Genomic DNA, 17540 nt, shown 5'->3' on the forward strand with positions numbered 1-17540 from the left:
AACCAAACAGCCTTGACATTGACAGGAAAGGAATGCCATAGAAGTGTTGCGTGGGAGGAAAATTAATGGTCCCCTATTGTTCAGAGCTAGGTCATTGGTGCAAAAAGCAGTTTGGCATGGCTTTATCATTCGGTACATGGAGGTTCACCAAGGAAGAGAAGATCACACAGGTAGACAGGGTCAATGCAATTTAGACTTTTGTAGACAAGGAGGAGAAGTTTAAAGCCAACTATTTGAGGACAAGAACCCAATGGAGGACGAATGGATGGGGCACCCAATTGCTGCATTCCCATAATCAATTATGTAGAAAGGTAATGCATGGATAAGATTTTTTTTCATCAATTGTTGTAAGTGATGGTCTTAGGCAGAAGATGGTGTGTTAATCATGTTTTACAGACATTACTAATGTGGGCATTAAACGGGAGAGCAGGGTCCAACTTCGCACACAGGTTGATCGTGACCTAATAGTTGAGAATGATGTGGCCGTCTATAGTTGAGCTGAATCTGCAGGGGTTTTGTTCTACAGTCAATATATTACCTCAAACCAGACAGTTGGACACAGTTGGCACAGTAGATGTGGCGTCAGGCTTTTAATGTACACCTGGGGAATTTGATGCTGTGCTGTCTGAAGATCTGGCCAAGCCGAAGCAGGACGAGCAGGAAGAAAAATTGCCATTACGGGAGGTTAACATACCGCTTGTGTTTAGAGAGGTAGGAGATCAACCAGCCCAGGGTTTTGCTCTCTGAGGCGCAACGGTTGAAAGGCGCGGCCTACTGTGTGAAAACCAGAATAATGAGGATGGTGGGGGGTCCTGTATCCGCAGCCGTGAACAGGTCGTTTTCAGCCTTCATCAAGGTTTTATGGATCAGTACTATACATTTTTCTGAAGCAAAATCGGAGAACATCTTAAGGCCAGTTACTGTTAAGGTGTGTTTGAACTTGTCTATGTTCTCAAGAAATTTGAACAGAAATGGGAGGTTGGAAATGGGCCTGTGGTTTGAGTGTGGGTCTCAGTAAAGGGAAGGCTTCTTGAGCGCACGGGTGATAGCAAGAGTCTCAGTGACAATATCTAACCCAGTTGATAGGGACTGTTAAGGAGATAGACTGGAATATTAGTTCTAATTCAGCAGCAGGTGATGACAGAGCAAAGTCACTTAGAGGATGAGCAGATATGGGGGTTGTGCCAGGAGCCAGAGACAGGTTAGCTACCGAGGATACCGTCTTCCTTCAGTGTTGATTTTAGACTTCAAGCTAATCTGTAGGGTTCATGAGGCGACTGATGATGCTAAACAAGGTTGTGTGATTTCCTTGTCATTGTCAGTCACAAAAGGATAAATATGGAGCTGCCTTTTTTAATTGCTTTGAAATACCAAGCCCGGTCCAGTAGGTGGAGAGTGAGGCCAGAGCTTTTTCTCACAGGTGGTCTAGCTTGCACTCATGGGCCTTCATGCATTATGCTACTTTATTATTGCATAGAGTAAAATGCATCTATTGATGGAGGTCTATATAAACATTGATTGGTCCAGCAATATGTCATTTAATTGTATTAGTCACAGTTAACTAGCAACTGTAATGGATTAGAATGTTATTTACCCAACCCTTGCTAGCTATATGGCACAAAATTCTGGAATAAATGGTTGACCATTGAAAACATTAAGTAAGGTTGTAGTAATTGTATTACATGCTCTGTACTTACCACCATTGTTTTTTATCGTGAAATTAGGATTGTTTAACATCTCTGGGATGAGGCGGTATTCAAAGTAGTGTCCCTGTATTGGGTCATCCTTGTCAACAGCACTGACCGTCTGTATCACCTGTGGAAACCCAGACACAGGCAGAAAAAATCCCAAAGCATTTAGGGACAGTTCATCCATTATTTTGTTTTGACATCACAAATAGCCTGACCATAATATTGGCTCAGACAAGATTTTCAATATCCCTCATTCATTCCAGGACTATGAGATTAGGCCTATTTTCAATGAAAAGCTGTCTCATCTGGCACACTTTTGGTTACTAGGTTCATATATTAATCTGCCATCATAATGCTTATCAAGCTGTTTGTCTTTGTAATTAATTAGAATTTTAAATTCATCTATTTTGACATATCTGTCTGTTTTTTGCAGTCGTCGGAATTAATAGGATTGATCTGAAGTAGAATGCAAAGGACTTGTCCAGGATTTTGGCTCCAGATCCATTGTGCCATCTGGAGGAGGACATGAAAGACAACTCTGAATTATCATTCACTCTGATCAATTCTGACTGCTCTCATTTTTCCTCAGTCCCTGTGTGTTGTATCAGGAGAGAAGTGTTTCAGAGAAAGGCCACGCTCCTGCCTCTGTACTCTCCCAGTGAAATAAATAGGCTATAATTCACCATGGCTGATCATTACTGAGGAGATGCAGGCGAAGACGACAATGGCAGGCTTGATGAATGGCCCTTACCTGACCAGGTTTGCCATTTTCACAGAGGAAAGCCTCATATTCTGTCGCAAACTCTGGGGCGTTGTCATTTATGTCCAGCACTCTGATGGCAACGATAGCCCGTGATATCTGGCTGTGGTTCCCTGGTAAACAAAAAATACAGAAAACAGACACTGAATAGAAAAAAATAATGGATACTGTACAGAGGAAAATTAAATCCCAGGTAAGTTCCATGACCCAGATTTTATTTATTTTTTCATTCCCTAGCCTGATAGAAAGACAGATGAGAAGCCAGTTTTAGCTGATATCAAGAATGCAAAACAGGATTTGTGAGAAAAAAATAATCACATTCAAAGTGCTTTTCAAATCCCCTGAACACTCTCATGTTTTATACATGAGGGTTAAAAATGCATATTAATGAATCAATGGCAGCTGAAGTCTAAAAAGACAATAAATGGCAATTTAATTAGATTAGATTTTTATTGGAATTATTCATCGTCTGTAATTGACAGTCTGTTTTGAGGGCCCCTGTAAATTATTGTATTTAATTAGTTTTGTTACCACTAACTTTTAATTCAATTATCTACAGTATTCATTTGATCAATAGAGCGATATCCTTGGCTGTTGACACCTAGGTTTTTTTTGTAGGTTTTTAAAACCATACAGCTCAGCTGACTTTGGAAATTCATTATATACATGTACACGATTATGCTGTAAAGACAACAAACTGACTGTGATGTATGATTGTGATATAAGATTGTGAAATGTGATTTTGACATAAGCAGCCCTCAGCACAGTCAAATTACACTGCAAAAAGTGCATCTGACACTTTAGAATGATTCAGAACAAAATGCCCAGAGGTAAGCATAAAAGAGACGAGAAAAAGTGAGAATCTAAAATAGACAGTTTGATTGAAGGTAATATAGATGGACTGAGTTGGAAATAGAGAAGTGTCCATGTTTTCCTCTGTTAAAGTGACTCACTCCACCACAGCCAGGAATGCAATCTGATTAGTCAGATGTCAACTGGTGCAGGCAGCAGAACACGACACCGTTTGGGAGGCAAATGGCAATGAAATTGGACTGGGAACACAATTCTTCCTCTGCATGCCAGACAGGATTTCTGCTTGGCTCCAATCCACAAAGAATAGTAAACAGCCATATTTATTTTGGTAAATTTCTATTAAGTGTGTTCAGTGATGCTGCTGTCTTGAGTCACAGTCACTTTAGCAAAAGGCACGGATGGCACAGTGAAATGTATAGCACCAGTCTTGGAAAGACTAAAATGAATATCAGCAGAGACACATTGGGTTTCAAATAACATGCCATGAATGTCTGCCCTATAACACCCAACTTTCATATTCAAATTTTTGATTCTTGTTTTTTTTTATTCATTGTCTTGATAATCAATGTGTTCCATTTGTCATAAATGCAAAAAGAAAAAAAAAAAACATATATACAGAGAGAGCTTTGTTGGACGGTTCAATAAAATAAAATTGCAATACTAAAAATGATTGCTAACATGCTTTAGGGCTTTTTCACATATTCCTTTATAATAGGAATGTTTCATTTAGTACCTTCATTTTTGCTATAATGCATGTTTGAAACTGAGAGGACCATCTGACCAGGTATTATGACACACCAGGGTGAGTCATGTGAAATAAGCTAGCTCACTAACAATGTGTGCTCACATATCCCAGTATATCTTGTAGAATTTGTACAAACACTTCAAGACACTAAACAGTTGTGAAAAGGCACACATTAAAATCTGTAAAATAAGTCTACCATGCATGTATGTATGGCTGTATCTGTAGGCTATAAATGTTCTTAGAGATCACCTGCAATTACAGAAAGAGTGATTTTTTTTATTGAAATTTATGGTAAACTTTAAGGACTGTATGTTATTACGTTTCATCATAACATACAGTCCTTTTGAAACAATCTGTATGCAATTAAAGGTTTACAAATGATTTAAGTCATTTGTAGTTCAGCCTAAAATACTTTGTATAGTCAGTTTCCTGGATCACGGTTGTTCCTTTATCTGTAATGGAAGCCGGCATTGGTGCAGACACTATGGTGTTAGTGTTTAAAACTGTTTACTTGATGCATCTTAATGCACTTGCACTTCCACAAACTGACTATTGAGCTGTTTAATTCAATCAAAATGTTCCAGATTAACACACTTTACTCCCCTGTGTATTCAAACAATAATTAATTGTATTAACTTCTTAAAATGAGAGGGGTTACAAGTGCACGACTACATAGAGGATTATGAAGGCCAGTCACTTTGTTGATGACGGCAATGAAGTTGTTCAAAATGTTAGTCAACACATCTGAATGTTCACAAACAGATGTCTTTCCCCCTGAGCCTCCGCCCGTCCTTCATTATTGGATTGATTTGAAAAGGAAATTGCGTTCAGTTAATTATGTACTACACCACAAACAGCTAAATTACTTCTGGAGATGTTACTTACGGACTTCAGTGGCTGTTACCGTTATGTTGTGCCACAGATCAGTCTCCCGGTCCAGTGGTTTGGCCAGCGTTATCTCCCCGTCATCTACGTTAATATTGAACTGCCTCTCCAGATCGGTGTGACGATCAATGAAGTACCTGTGGAAATGTAGACAATCATCAGGAATTCTACATTCGCCACAAAACGAACCATCCAAGACAATCCCTCACGCACAAGGATAAAACCTGTTTGGAAGTGAACAGTTATATCATGTTTTGTTATACTCATATTAGCAGGAGAGGATATTTAAACGCACGGTTTAAAATGTAATATTAAATAGTTTTCTAAACTGCATCCTGTAGAGGTTAGCTAAATAATAATGTCAAACACTATGTGGTGCATCTCTTCAAACCCAGATGTGTTGCTTAGCACAATTTGCTTGGTGTCAGAATGATTATTGTGGTGTCAGTTGCAATATAGGTACAAACATGTCCAGTCATCTGACATCACACTGTTCCCTGACACCACCATATGTTGTAGGCATTCCATACAATACACAACTTTAAATGTGTTTTCATGTCTTCTCTGAGATACAGTGATTAGGTAGCAAACAAGCAACGAGTCCCTGCTCGTTTTGCAACGTTTTACAAGAATGTAACATTGGGCATAATAGCTTTCCAAACTAAACCCTAATGTCAAAAATTGACATTATTTTGTATTACATACTTTCAGAGTAAATCTGATGTTCCCTCTACACAGCAAAAGCACAGAAATCTGTATTTGTAAAACAAACTTTGATTTAAGAGGTACGCACATTCTGCCATTGACGTCCATTCCTTCTGTGATAAAGAAATAAGATAAAGGAATACCAGTTCATAAACTAGGAAACACAACACAATATTAGTAAAATAAGTTGATTTCCATGTGTAAAACACCTACAGAAAAATGTATCCTTTCAATATCATCTGTTTCGATAACAAATAATACAATTACAGAGTGACATCTCATATATGATATGACTTTGTACACCATTACACAATATTTTACATCACTGTTAAATGCTATGTATTCATTTTGTGGTTGTAGCTAAAGAACATTTTTGCAATATTTCAATAATTGTTTTCTACAAAGCTTTAATGACAACATGGGATGTTTTCATACTGAGATGAATACTACAAATATTTCTGAAGGGTAATAGTATTTTCTCTTCTCATTTGGATCTATGCTTGGGTCTCACAGCGTTCTCCAAACAGTGCCTCCTTAATGTCTCCCCTCCCTACAAATAAGTAATTTGTGAAGTCTGCAGGGCCCAGCACCATCAACACTATCATTTTCCTTTACATTCTCTTGTTCTTTTCCTTTTGACTAGAAGGGTTCAACTAAGGGATGGAAAAGTTGTGGAAGGGATAGAATGTAAAAATGAATTTCAATAAAATCTAAATCACAATTAATTTCCTATACTATAGCAATAAGGCATAAGATGGTGTGGTATATGGCCAATATACCACTGCTATCAGCTGATCTTAGGCCCAACGCTAAGTGCCCGGACACAACGCTTAGCTGTGATATATTTTCAATATACCACAAACCCTGGAGATGCCATATTGCTCTTTAAAATATGTTAAAAACACAGTAAACCAGTTAAAACTGATGTGATATGATATTGTTGGTATATGGTCTCATATACCATGGGTATCAGCCAATCAGGATTCAAATTACCTGGATTGAATGTGGATAATACAACAACCCCATGTTTAATTGAACAACCTCACCAAGCGAAAACAATTGATGATATTGACTTTAAAAGCCTCTTTAGACAGTGTGTGTGTGTGTGTGTGTTTGTGTGTGTGCGAGTGGGTGTGTGTGTGGCCTTGGGTGGTCCACCAGTGTTAATGTACTGTTGTAGCGTGGGTTCAAATTCAACCCATTCGCCTTTCATCAAAAACTATTTTCCTGAAAAACATTCCCGTCCACTCAAGCATAACACGCCTGACTATATATGTTTGTGTGTGTGTGTGTGTCTCTATGCATGTATATATACAGTGGTGAGAACAAGCATTTGATACACTGCCAATTTTGCAGGTTTTCCTACTTACAAAACATGTAGAGGTCTGTAATTTTCATCATAGGTACACTTCAACTGTGAGTGACGGAATCTAAAACAAAAATCCAGAAAATCATATTTTATGATTTTTAAATAATTAATTTGCATGACATAAGTATTTGATCACCTACCAACCAGTGAGAATTCCGTGTCTCACAGACCTGTTAGTTTTTCTTTAAGAAGCCCTCTTGTTCTCCACTCATTACCTGTATTAACTGCACCTGTTTGAACTCGTTACCCGTATAAAAGACACCTGTCCACACACTCAATCAAACAGACTCCAACCTCGCCACAATGGCCAAGACCAGAGAGCTGTGTAAGGACATCAGGGATAAAATTGTAGACCTGCACAAGGCTGGGATGGGCTACAGGACAATAGGCAAGCAGCTTGGTGAGAAGGCAACAACTGTTGGCACAATTATTAGAAAATGGAAGAAGTTCAAGATTACGGTCAATCTCCCTCGGTCTGGGGCTCCATGCAAGATCTCACCTTGTGGGGCATCAATGATCATGAAGAAGGTGAGTGATCAGCCCAGAACTACACGGCAGGACCTGGTCCATGACCTGAAGAGAGCTTGGACCACAAGCTCAAAGAACACCATTAGTAACACACTACGCCGTCATGGATTAAAATCCTGTAGCACATGCAAAGTCTCTCTGCTCAAGCCAGCGCATGTCCAGGCCCGTCTGAAGTTTGCCAATGACCATCTGGATGATCCAGAGGAGGAATGGGAGAAGGTCATGTGGTCTGATGAGACCGAAATTGAGCTTTTTGGTCTAAACTCCACTCGCCGTGTTTGGAGGAAGAAGAAGGATGAGTACAACCCCAAGAACACCATCCCAACCGTGAAGCATGGGGATGCTTTTCTGCAAAGGGGACAGGACGACTGCAACATATTGAGGGGAGGATGGATGGGGCCATGTATCGCGAGATCTTGGCCAACAACCTCCTTCCCTCAGTTGGAGCATTGAAGATGGGTCATGACTGGGTCTTCCAGCATGACAACGACCCGAAACACACAGCCAGGGCAACTAAGGAGTGGCTCCGTAAGAAGCATCTCAAGGTCCCTGAGTGGCCTAGCCAGTCTCCAGACCTGAACCCAACAGAAAATCTTTGGAGGGAGCTGAAAGTCCGTATTGCCCAGCAACAGCCCGAAACCTGAAGGATCTGGAGAAGGTCTGTATGGAGGAGTGGGCCAAAATCCCTGCTGCAGTGTGCAAACCTGGTCAAGAACTACAGGAAACATGTGATCTCTGTAATTGCAAACAAAGGTTTCTGCATCAAATATTAAGTTTTGCTTGTCTGATGTATCAAATACTTATGTCATGCAATAAAATACAAATTAATTACTTAAAAATCATACAATGTGATTTTCTGGATTTTTGTTTTAGATTCTGTCACTCACAGTTGAAGAGTAACTATGATAAAAATGACAGACTTCTACATGCTTTGTAAGTGGGAAAACCTGCTAAATCGTCAGTTTATCAAATACTTGTTCTCCCCACTGTATGCATACTCTACATCACCGTGTCTGGTATGTTTTGCCCAGTGAACACAAACATGGAGTCGTTCCAACCTTGCAATGTCCTGTGCACGTAAGCACTTCTACATGCTTTGTAAATGGGAAAACCTGCAAAATCGGCAGTGTATAAAATACTTGTGTATATATATATATATATGTATATATACTGTATATATAAATGTAAATTTTTTTGAAGATTTCCAAAATCATTTTAAAAAGCATTCAGAAAGATGTGTATTCTCATGATAATGATACATGAAAAGCTAGTTATTTTGAATGCTCATTTGAATGTATTCAACTTTACACCTCAAAGTAGCCAAGTGCATCAAAGCCTAGTTATTTTTAGCTGCACTATGCAGTACCAGTCAAAGGTTAAACGATTTTCCACATGAAAATATCAAAACTATGAAATAACACTTGTGGAATCATATAATAACTCAAAAGTTTGAAATCAAAATACATTTGCCTTTTTTTCAAAGTAGCCAACCTTTGCCTTGCTAACAGCTTTGCACACTCTTGTAATTCTCTCAACCGTCTTCATGAGGTGGTCACCTGGTAGTCACCAACAGTCTTGAAGGAGTTCCTATATATGCTGAGGAGTTTCTGGCTGCTTTTCCTTCAGTCTGTGGTCCAACTCACATCAAGCCATCTCAGTTGATAGTGGAGGCCAGGTCATCTGCTGCAGCACTATCACTCTCCTTCTTCATCAAATGGCCCTTACACAGCCTGGAGATGTCACAGACAGTGTCACCAGCAAATCATCCCCACACCATCCCACCTACTGCATCATCACTCCTACTCAATTCTTCATGGTGGAAAACACACCTGCAGAAATCATCCATTCACCCACTCTGGTCCTCACAAAGACACAGCTGTTGGAACCAAAAATCTCAAATTGGACTCAGCAGACCAATGGTCAGATTCCCACAGGAGTTTTGGAAATATCTCATGTTTCTTGACCCAAGCAAGTCTCTTCTTATTATTGGTGTCCTTCAGTAGTGGTTTCTTTGCAGCAATTCAACCTTGAAGGTCTTACTCAGTCTCCTCTGAACAGTTGATGTTGAGATGTGTCATTTGTTGAAATCTGTAGAGTATTTATTGGTGCAGCAATCTGAGGTGCACTTAATTGTCGATTTCTGAGGCTGGTAACTCTAAATAACTTATCCTCTGCAGCAAAGGTAACTCTGGGTCTTTCCTTCCTGTGGCGGTCCTCATGAGAGCTAGTTTCATCAAAGCGCTTGATGATTTTAGTGAGTGAACTTGAAGAAACTTTCAGAGTTATTGACATTTTCTGGATTGATTGACCTTCATGTCTAAAAGTAATGAGGCGCTGTTGTTTCTCTTTGCCTATTTCAGCTGTTCTTGCCATAAGAACCTTGACATATTTACACCAACCCTACCTTATCATAACACAACTAATGTTCAAATGCATTAAGAAGAAAATACATTCCACAAATATACTTTTTACAAGGCACACCAGCTAATTAAAATGCATTCCAGGAAACTACATCATGAAGCCGGTTGTGAAAATTCCAATGTGCAAAGTTGTAAGCAAGTCAAAGGGTGGCTACTTAGAAAAATACCATACCATCATCTTCCGCTTATCCGGGGCCGGGTCGCGGGGGCAGCAGTCTAAGCAGGGACGCCCAGACTTCCCTCTCCCCAGATACTTGCTCCAGCTCTTCCGGGGGGACACCGAGGCGTTCCCAGGCCAGCCGGGAGACATAGTCCCTCCAGCGTGTCCTAGGTCTTCCCCGGGGTCTCCTCCCGGTGGGACAGGAAGGCGTTCCGGAGGCATCCGAAACAGATGCCCAAGCCACCTCAGCTGACCCCTCTCGATGTGGAGGAGCAGCGGCTCTACTCTGAGCTCCTCCCGGGTGACCGAGCTTCTCACCCTATCTCTAAGGGATCGCCCAGCCACCCTGCGGAGAAAGCTCATTTCGGCCGCCTGTATACGGGATCTTGTCCTTTCGGTCATGACCCAAAGCTCATGACCATAGGTGAGAGTAGGAACGTAGATTGACCGGTAAATGGAGAGCTTCGCCTTGCGGCTCAGCTCTTTCTTCACCACGACAGACCGATACATCGACCGCATTACTGCAGAAGCTGCACCGATAGGTCTGTTAGAAAAATCTAAAAGATAAATGCAATTTGATTTGTTTAACACTTTTTTGTTACTACATAATTCCATATGTGTTACTTCATAGCTTTTGATGTCTTCAATATTATTCTACAATGTGGAAAATAGTAAAAGAATATACCCTTGAATGAGTAGTACAAGCTTTTGACTGGTACTGTATGTGAACACAGTGCCATACACAACAAAATACTATACATGTATATTGCTGTAGTTCTTTGGAACTCAGTAACAGGATATACATTATGGCACAGTTCATGCTCTGATATTCACATTGTTGTATGGGTTGTGACAGACAGTCGTAATGGACTTGATCATGATCCACAACAAGAAATTGCCACTACCCCAACAGCTAATTGGGCCACTTTTGTAAGTGTTTTGCTGTATGAGTAAGGGAAATGCTGTAAATTAATAGGACTGGATGTACTGTAGGCTATTTTGAAACATTCTACATTAGTATTGCCATAAATAATGTGTTGATGCCATATAAGCGAGTCAAACACCCATAACTTCAAATTTCCAATTAACATTTATCTATCAGAAAAATCATAAAATGAACTATGTAATGTTTGGGTTCAGTCATGTCAGGTGAACTGTTGTGTCCTCACCTTTTGTCTAGTAATGTCCCCCAGTCTCATAAATGTCCCTTATAACGCCTAACATGCTGCATTTGCCTTTTGTATTTGTTCTGTAAGAAACATTTCATTGGAGGCCCATCCAATATGTCTATGTCCTTTCCACAAGTGTAAAGGGGCAAACTGAATGCCCTGTTTTAAAAGCTCTTATCTGGTTTTACATTGTTGTGTCTAATTACTCAACCCGTATGCTTATTTAATAGTATAAGATTATATTATATTATTATAACAATGTTATATTAAATTATTATAATATGCACATTGCATTACAAATATTTATATTATTGCTGCATATAAAAAAATATGTAATAATGAGCAGGCTATTACCCTTAATTTGCTCAATCTTATCATGTTTAGCATTAGGAAACACATGTTAAGATATTGACATACACATCTCTTGATTGGCTGATGGGATGGTCTCGAGCCCACCTGCTTACCCAGATAAACAGTAGTTGGCCTATAATCAGACTTTAAATGTGTCATAATTTTGACATCACAAATTAGGCCAACAGTTCCAATCACACCTGAAGAGCTCCTAAATTCAACAGACATTGTCATGACTTTTATTTTGACACCATGGCAATATCATAAAAAGGGGGGAAATCACATTTTCGACTGCACAGGGCATTTAAACATAGCCTCTCTCAAAGAAAAATCCAGACTTTTTTGTTGCTCTGCTCCACTAATCCAATTCCCCCGGGTCCTCTTGCAACCCTCCCCCAACCACCCACCCTTCCAACTTCCTCTCCCTTCACACATGACCTTGGGTTCATTGCAGAAACGTTCATCCCCATCAACACAGACCTGTTGACAGACCAAAGTACTTGCATGAAAACAATAATAAAAATAATAAAAGCAAAGCGCTTACAGGAAATTAAATAATTAAACCATTGCCCCAGATTCCAATTGCAGGAGATGTTTTGAGCCATGACATTTCCATTTTTGAGAGGAAATGGTGTAAATCCTCAGACGACGGGCAGGAGGTCCAGGAGGACTCCTCTACAGACACAGAGCCCTTTCAAGACAGGCAGACAGCCCAAACCACCTGGGAGATGGAGTGGATTCTAGTCAGGCTTTGACAGCTTCACGTGGAGGAGGGAGACAGACCCTGAAATGTTCTGCCACGTGTCAATCAAACTGACAATGTGATGTGAAAAAAATTCAAGCAAATAAAATGATCAGATGTTCCATGCAAGAGATGGGTGTTGACTGTCAAAGGTGTGTGAGGATGTTTTTTGGAACCAGACCACAGGGACCTGTGTTAATTAAATGCAGGGAAAGGAAGATACACACTGGTACCTGACACTTTACACTGTTTTGCATCTCCTGTGGATAAGTTGGCAGACCATTGTGATTGTAACACCTTGGTTGTGGGTTCAATTCCCACACGGGACCAGTTTAAAAAGTACAAGAAAGTATTCACTCACTGCTGTAAGTCAGTCTCAGTAAGAGTGTCTGTTAAATATTTAAAATGTAAATGTTCATTGGGCAGACTTTCACTGGGTCACACAGGGATGGTAGTTAATGTGATGGCTATGAGCCATAATGCTAGTGTTATGAGTATAAGAGAGACAGATAGAAGGGAGAACAAATGCATTCCTGATATTTCTCTCTTATTTTAGGTCAGTTACTCTGTTGGGAGGATCACTGATGTAGAACTAATTTTGCTGTCCTCTGCATGCTTGCCAGCTCTTCATATGGCCAAATGTGGTCCTTTTGTTCTCTGAACATACGATACAAGCAACACAATATCCGTGAATCTACGTTCTACAAGAAATCCTTGTTGATAGCAAACAAGCAATTTCTTTTTTTTTTTACATGATTCATGGATTCACCACGTGCAACAGGTTTGCTGGCAAGTAAGTATGCAAAGTATCCAAGTGTGAATAATGGCAGACAAGCTCAGAGTCACTATACAGACCTGGTTCTCATTACAAGCAATATACTGTATACTTGTAATCTTTACTTGATTACTTTGTAATCCTTTACATGCCCCTTCTACACTGTCACGAGGTGCTTTGTGCATGGTCCATTCTTCTCCATCAGAGAGTTCTTCATATTGTTTAGGGCAACTTACTAGTCGTACCTTATTATTAAGCCTCATCGCAGTTCTGATTCACTGGACTGAATCAACAAACAGTTGTTCATAAAGCAACAGTGTATATGTTACACACACATCCTGTGCATATCTTCATGAAGAAAACAGGTTTCAAAGAGTTTGGGAAGTCACTGGTTAAATTGTGTCATTATATGAAGTTCCCCTTATTATGTTATAGCCAGCGGGGTGAGGTCTAGGCGAGAGACCAGCCATAAACCCTTGAGTCATCCTGGTAAGATAGAGGGACAGTGACTCACTCCGGTGAAGGTGTTTACTAAGACTGATGAGACTGAGTTGGCCCAAAAAATGTTCAGCGTATTACTGGCAGATAAATTGCTTTCTATCACTCCATGGAGATGCACTATTCAAAATGTAAAACATTTCCTTTGTCTGAGCATCCTCTGACTTGCGACAACTTACAAAGAGATTTGAACACTTTTTTGACAATATGCTAATTACAACATATTACAAACAGCTCCCATTTAAAAATATTTTAATGATATAAAAGAGATATTGTGCCCTGCAAAAGTATTCAAACACCTGACCAACACTGTCATTTTACTGGAAAATTTACATTTTGAAACGCTGACCTCAAAGTAAATTATTGTAGTTGATATTGTTTCCGTGTTGGGAAATATTTATATTTACTTGCGGAAGTATTTAACCACTGTGCTGTGGAGGCTCCCAGTTCAAACAAATGAAAGACTTGGACAAAATTATCTTAGCATTGGCTTTCACCTGTGAAACATTAAAGTTGCTGTCACAATTTGTGAATATGTAGAAAAACGACCAAAGGCAATTCTGCAGAGGTTAGAGATTAAGTAATATATTAAAAAACTGCACAAAATAATGTCCAACTATTTGGATATTCCAGGGAGCACAGAGGGATCAATAATCAGTACGTGGAAGCAGCATCATACCACCCAGGCACTGCTAAGAATAGTGCAAATCCAGAGCTCAAACAAGAATACAATGTGAGAGGAGACACAGAGGGTTCAGTGGCTGGGACCAATCATATCTGTGTACTCATATTCAGTGTACTGATCAATAATATCATAAATCTGGCCTGTATTGGAAGATGGCAAGCAAGGGTCCAAATCATGAGTGAACTAGCTGTGATAAGGCCAAGAAAAAAAAAATACTCAAAACAATATGAGGCACAAATCTAACATTGTCAATGCCTCAAGACAAAACATCCCTATAGTGAAGTGTAGTGGCAGCCTCATGCTATGCTGATGCTTCCCATCAGCAGGGACTGAGGAATTTGTTAAAAAGGAAGGAAGATAGAAATACTTTAAGAGAACCAGCTTTAGTCCACTAGTAAAACTGAAGCAGTTGTCATGAAAATTACATTGGAGAACAAAACATTTACATTCTTACAGTGGCCAGGTCTCAATCTCATTGTCACTGTTTAAATGATGCAGTCCAAAAAAATTGTGCAACCACTTTTTTTTTTTTTCAACATAAAACGTTGCTATCAGTGTTTTCAAATATAAAACAGAAAAACTATTAATGGACCATTTCAAATTATGTAAAATTAGATAATTGGTTTGGTGTCGGAATACTGTAACTTTGCAAGACCCTGTTTCAAAGACATTACATGTAAGAAGTGGCCAGTGCTTTATAAAAGCCTATGTAACAACAAACTGCGAATGGCAGTCACCTGTGGTAAAATGCACTTCATACACATTACAGATCTCTCAAATTATGAAATCCCACATGGAAAATTTGTATTGGCTTAAAATTAAATTCCATTTGGCTGTAAAGCAATTTATCAGTATTGGGAAACAACACAACATAGCAGGAACATGTCAAGTTGTGTAAGAGCCATTCTCTTCCTATCCCATACACAGAGTGCGGTTTACTGTTGAATGCCTCCATTGACACTGGCAAAAATGGAACGGAATGTGACATTAACCACTTACGTGCAGAAAATCTCTGCTTTATCCTGCTGCAAAAATGTCAGTCTGAAAAGAAGCGGCTTAAAACTCTTACTGGCTTTATGTAGGTTTGTTAAGCTTTCTCTAACTCTGATTGCTTGAAAGCTTTCAGACAGCCTGACCAATACTGACATAATGTCCTTCAGCCTCAATTCACTTATGTTATCTTATCCACACACACAAAAAAACAATGTGCATTGAGATTTCAAAACAGGGTAACACTTTGTTTAGATTGTCAAAATGCACATGCTTTACAGCATCTGCAGGTCTCCAAACCTTTTGGTCATCAGGGCTACTTTGCGAGGAAGCCTTTTTTTGTTATTATTTTATTTTCCTCTCCACTGCTTACAACTTTTTTATATTTATATAACTCTTATTATTCAAGGAATAGTACCACACTATGTTTTCAGTCAAAATAATTTTGGGATTGTGTTTGGTGGTGACACCTTTGACCTTGGTCACATTTTAGGCTTTTCAAGGTGTGATATAACTTAATTGACTTTTTAAACAACTTTTTTAAACAATGGGTTTTTGGAGTAGCTTGTCAATTTAAATGAGAAAATCACGTCACTGGAGTGCATCTTTAATGTTTTACTTGTTTATGTTTTACATTTTTTCATACTGGAAAAAAAACTACTTTGGATGATCTGAGTCCAAAATATCATATCAAAAGATCATTTTGTTCTGAAGGTAAATGTAAAAATAACATTGTTTGCAGAATTTGCTGGTATTTCATACTAATATCAGACGACAGATAGGCGTTTTACGTATACAGTTCCACGTGGATATTCAGTGGATATAAAAACTCTACACACCCCTGTTAAAATGTCAGGTTTTTGTGATGTAAAAGAATGAGACAAAGATAAATCATGTCAGAACTTTTTTCACTTATAATGTTACCAATAATGTGAACAATTCAATTGAAAAACAAACTGAAATCTTTGAGGGGGAAAAATATAAATCTTACAATAACCTGGTTGCATAAGTGTGCACACCCTCTTATAACTGGGGATGTGGCTGTGTTCAGAATTAAGCAATCACATTCGAACTCATTTTACATAGAAGTTATTACAACCTGCCATCATTTATAGTGACTCTGTCTGATTAATCACAAAGAAAGTTCAGCTGTTCTAGTAGGATTTTCCTGACATTTTCTTAGTTGCATCTCAGAGCAAAAGCCATGGTCCGCAGAGAGCTTCCAATGCATCAGAGGGATCTCATTGTTGAAAGATGTCAGTCAGGAGAAGGGTTCAAATTATTTCCAAAGCCTTAGATATACCATAGAACACAATGAAGACAGTCATCATCAAGTGGAGAAAATATGGCACAACAGAGACATTACCAAGAACTGGACATCCCTCCAAGAGGCCTACAGCTACATTAACGGAACTGCAGGGATTTCTGGCAAGTACTGGTTTTGTGCTACATTTGACAATAATCTCCCGTATTCTTCATATAAATGGGCTATGAGGTAGGGTGGGAAGACGAAATCCAATTGAACATCTGTGGGGTGATCTGAAGTGGGCTGTGCACAGGAGATGTCCTCGCAATCTTCTTTTGCAAAGAAGAGTGGGCAAATATTTTTTCCCCTCAAAGATTTCAGTTTGTTTTTCATGTTATAGGTCACATTAAAGGTGAAAAATTTTCTGACATGATTTATCTTTCTCTCATTCTTTTACATCACAATAACCTACCATTTTAACAGAGGTGTGTAGACTTTTTATATCCACTGTACATTTGGGATCTGAAGAAGATCTGTACTAAATTAAACATGGTTCTCAATTATCAAAGTTAATGCTTCCTTCATTTAAGCAGACATTTTACATGGAATAAATTAGCTTAGTGCCTCTTACACCACATACAGTATTGTCACTATCTAAAAGTATTTGGGTCACAGAAGAAGAAACAAAGACGACCCAAATATTAAAACCAGTCAAATTTGATTGGTATGCCACATTTTGTTATGAAGCTGCAACCAGGTTGAACTCCCCTGCCCTGGCAACAGGCAAAATATGATTCCCTGCTTGCATTCTGTTCAACATGCAATTACACAAACTGTTGAGTGTGGTCCGAAATTGCCTGTATAACCAATTCTCAAGGTGTCCTTGTGATATTTCCAGGAATAAGTAACACAGCTGAAATAAAGCAGGCAAAGTCACAAGAAAGAAAAGTCTACTTGGCCATGCGTTCAAGTTCACTGAATTCTCATCCTACAGAAAGAAGACCAGCC

General features: G+C 39.1%; 1 protein-coding gene across 5 annotated transcripts in view; it reads right to left on the reverse strand.

Annotated features, from left to right (window-relative positions):
• Nucleotides 1-17540, reverse strand: part of cdh8 (cadherin 8) — a 115931-nt gene that overhangs the window by 9786 nt on the left and 88605 nt on the right. For all 5 annotated transcript variants that reach the window (XM_020051809.2, XM_020051807.2, XM_010863925.4 and 2 more), the window contains exons 8-10: nucleotides 4895-5031; nucleotides 2443-2564; nucleotides 1698-1815 (exon numbers count right to left, since the gene is read on the reverse strand). In XM_020051809.2, the coding sequence (XP_019907368.1) occupies nucleotides 1698-1815; nucleotides 2443-2564; nucleotides 4895-5031 (377 nt within the window). The remainder of the gene's footprint in view (nucleotides 1-1697; nucleotides 1816-2442; nucleotides 2565-4894; nucleotides 5032-17540) is intronic.

Source organism: Esox lucius, chromosome 2 (genome assembly GCF_011004845.1).
Source record: "Esox lucius isolate fEsoLuc1 chromosome 2, fEsoLuc1.pri, whole genome shotgun sequence".
Taxonomy (NCBI): domain Eukaryota; kingdom Metazoa; phylum Chordata; class Actinopteri; order Esociformes; family Esocidae; genus Esox; species Esox lucius.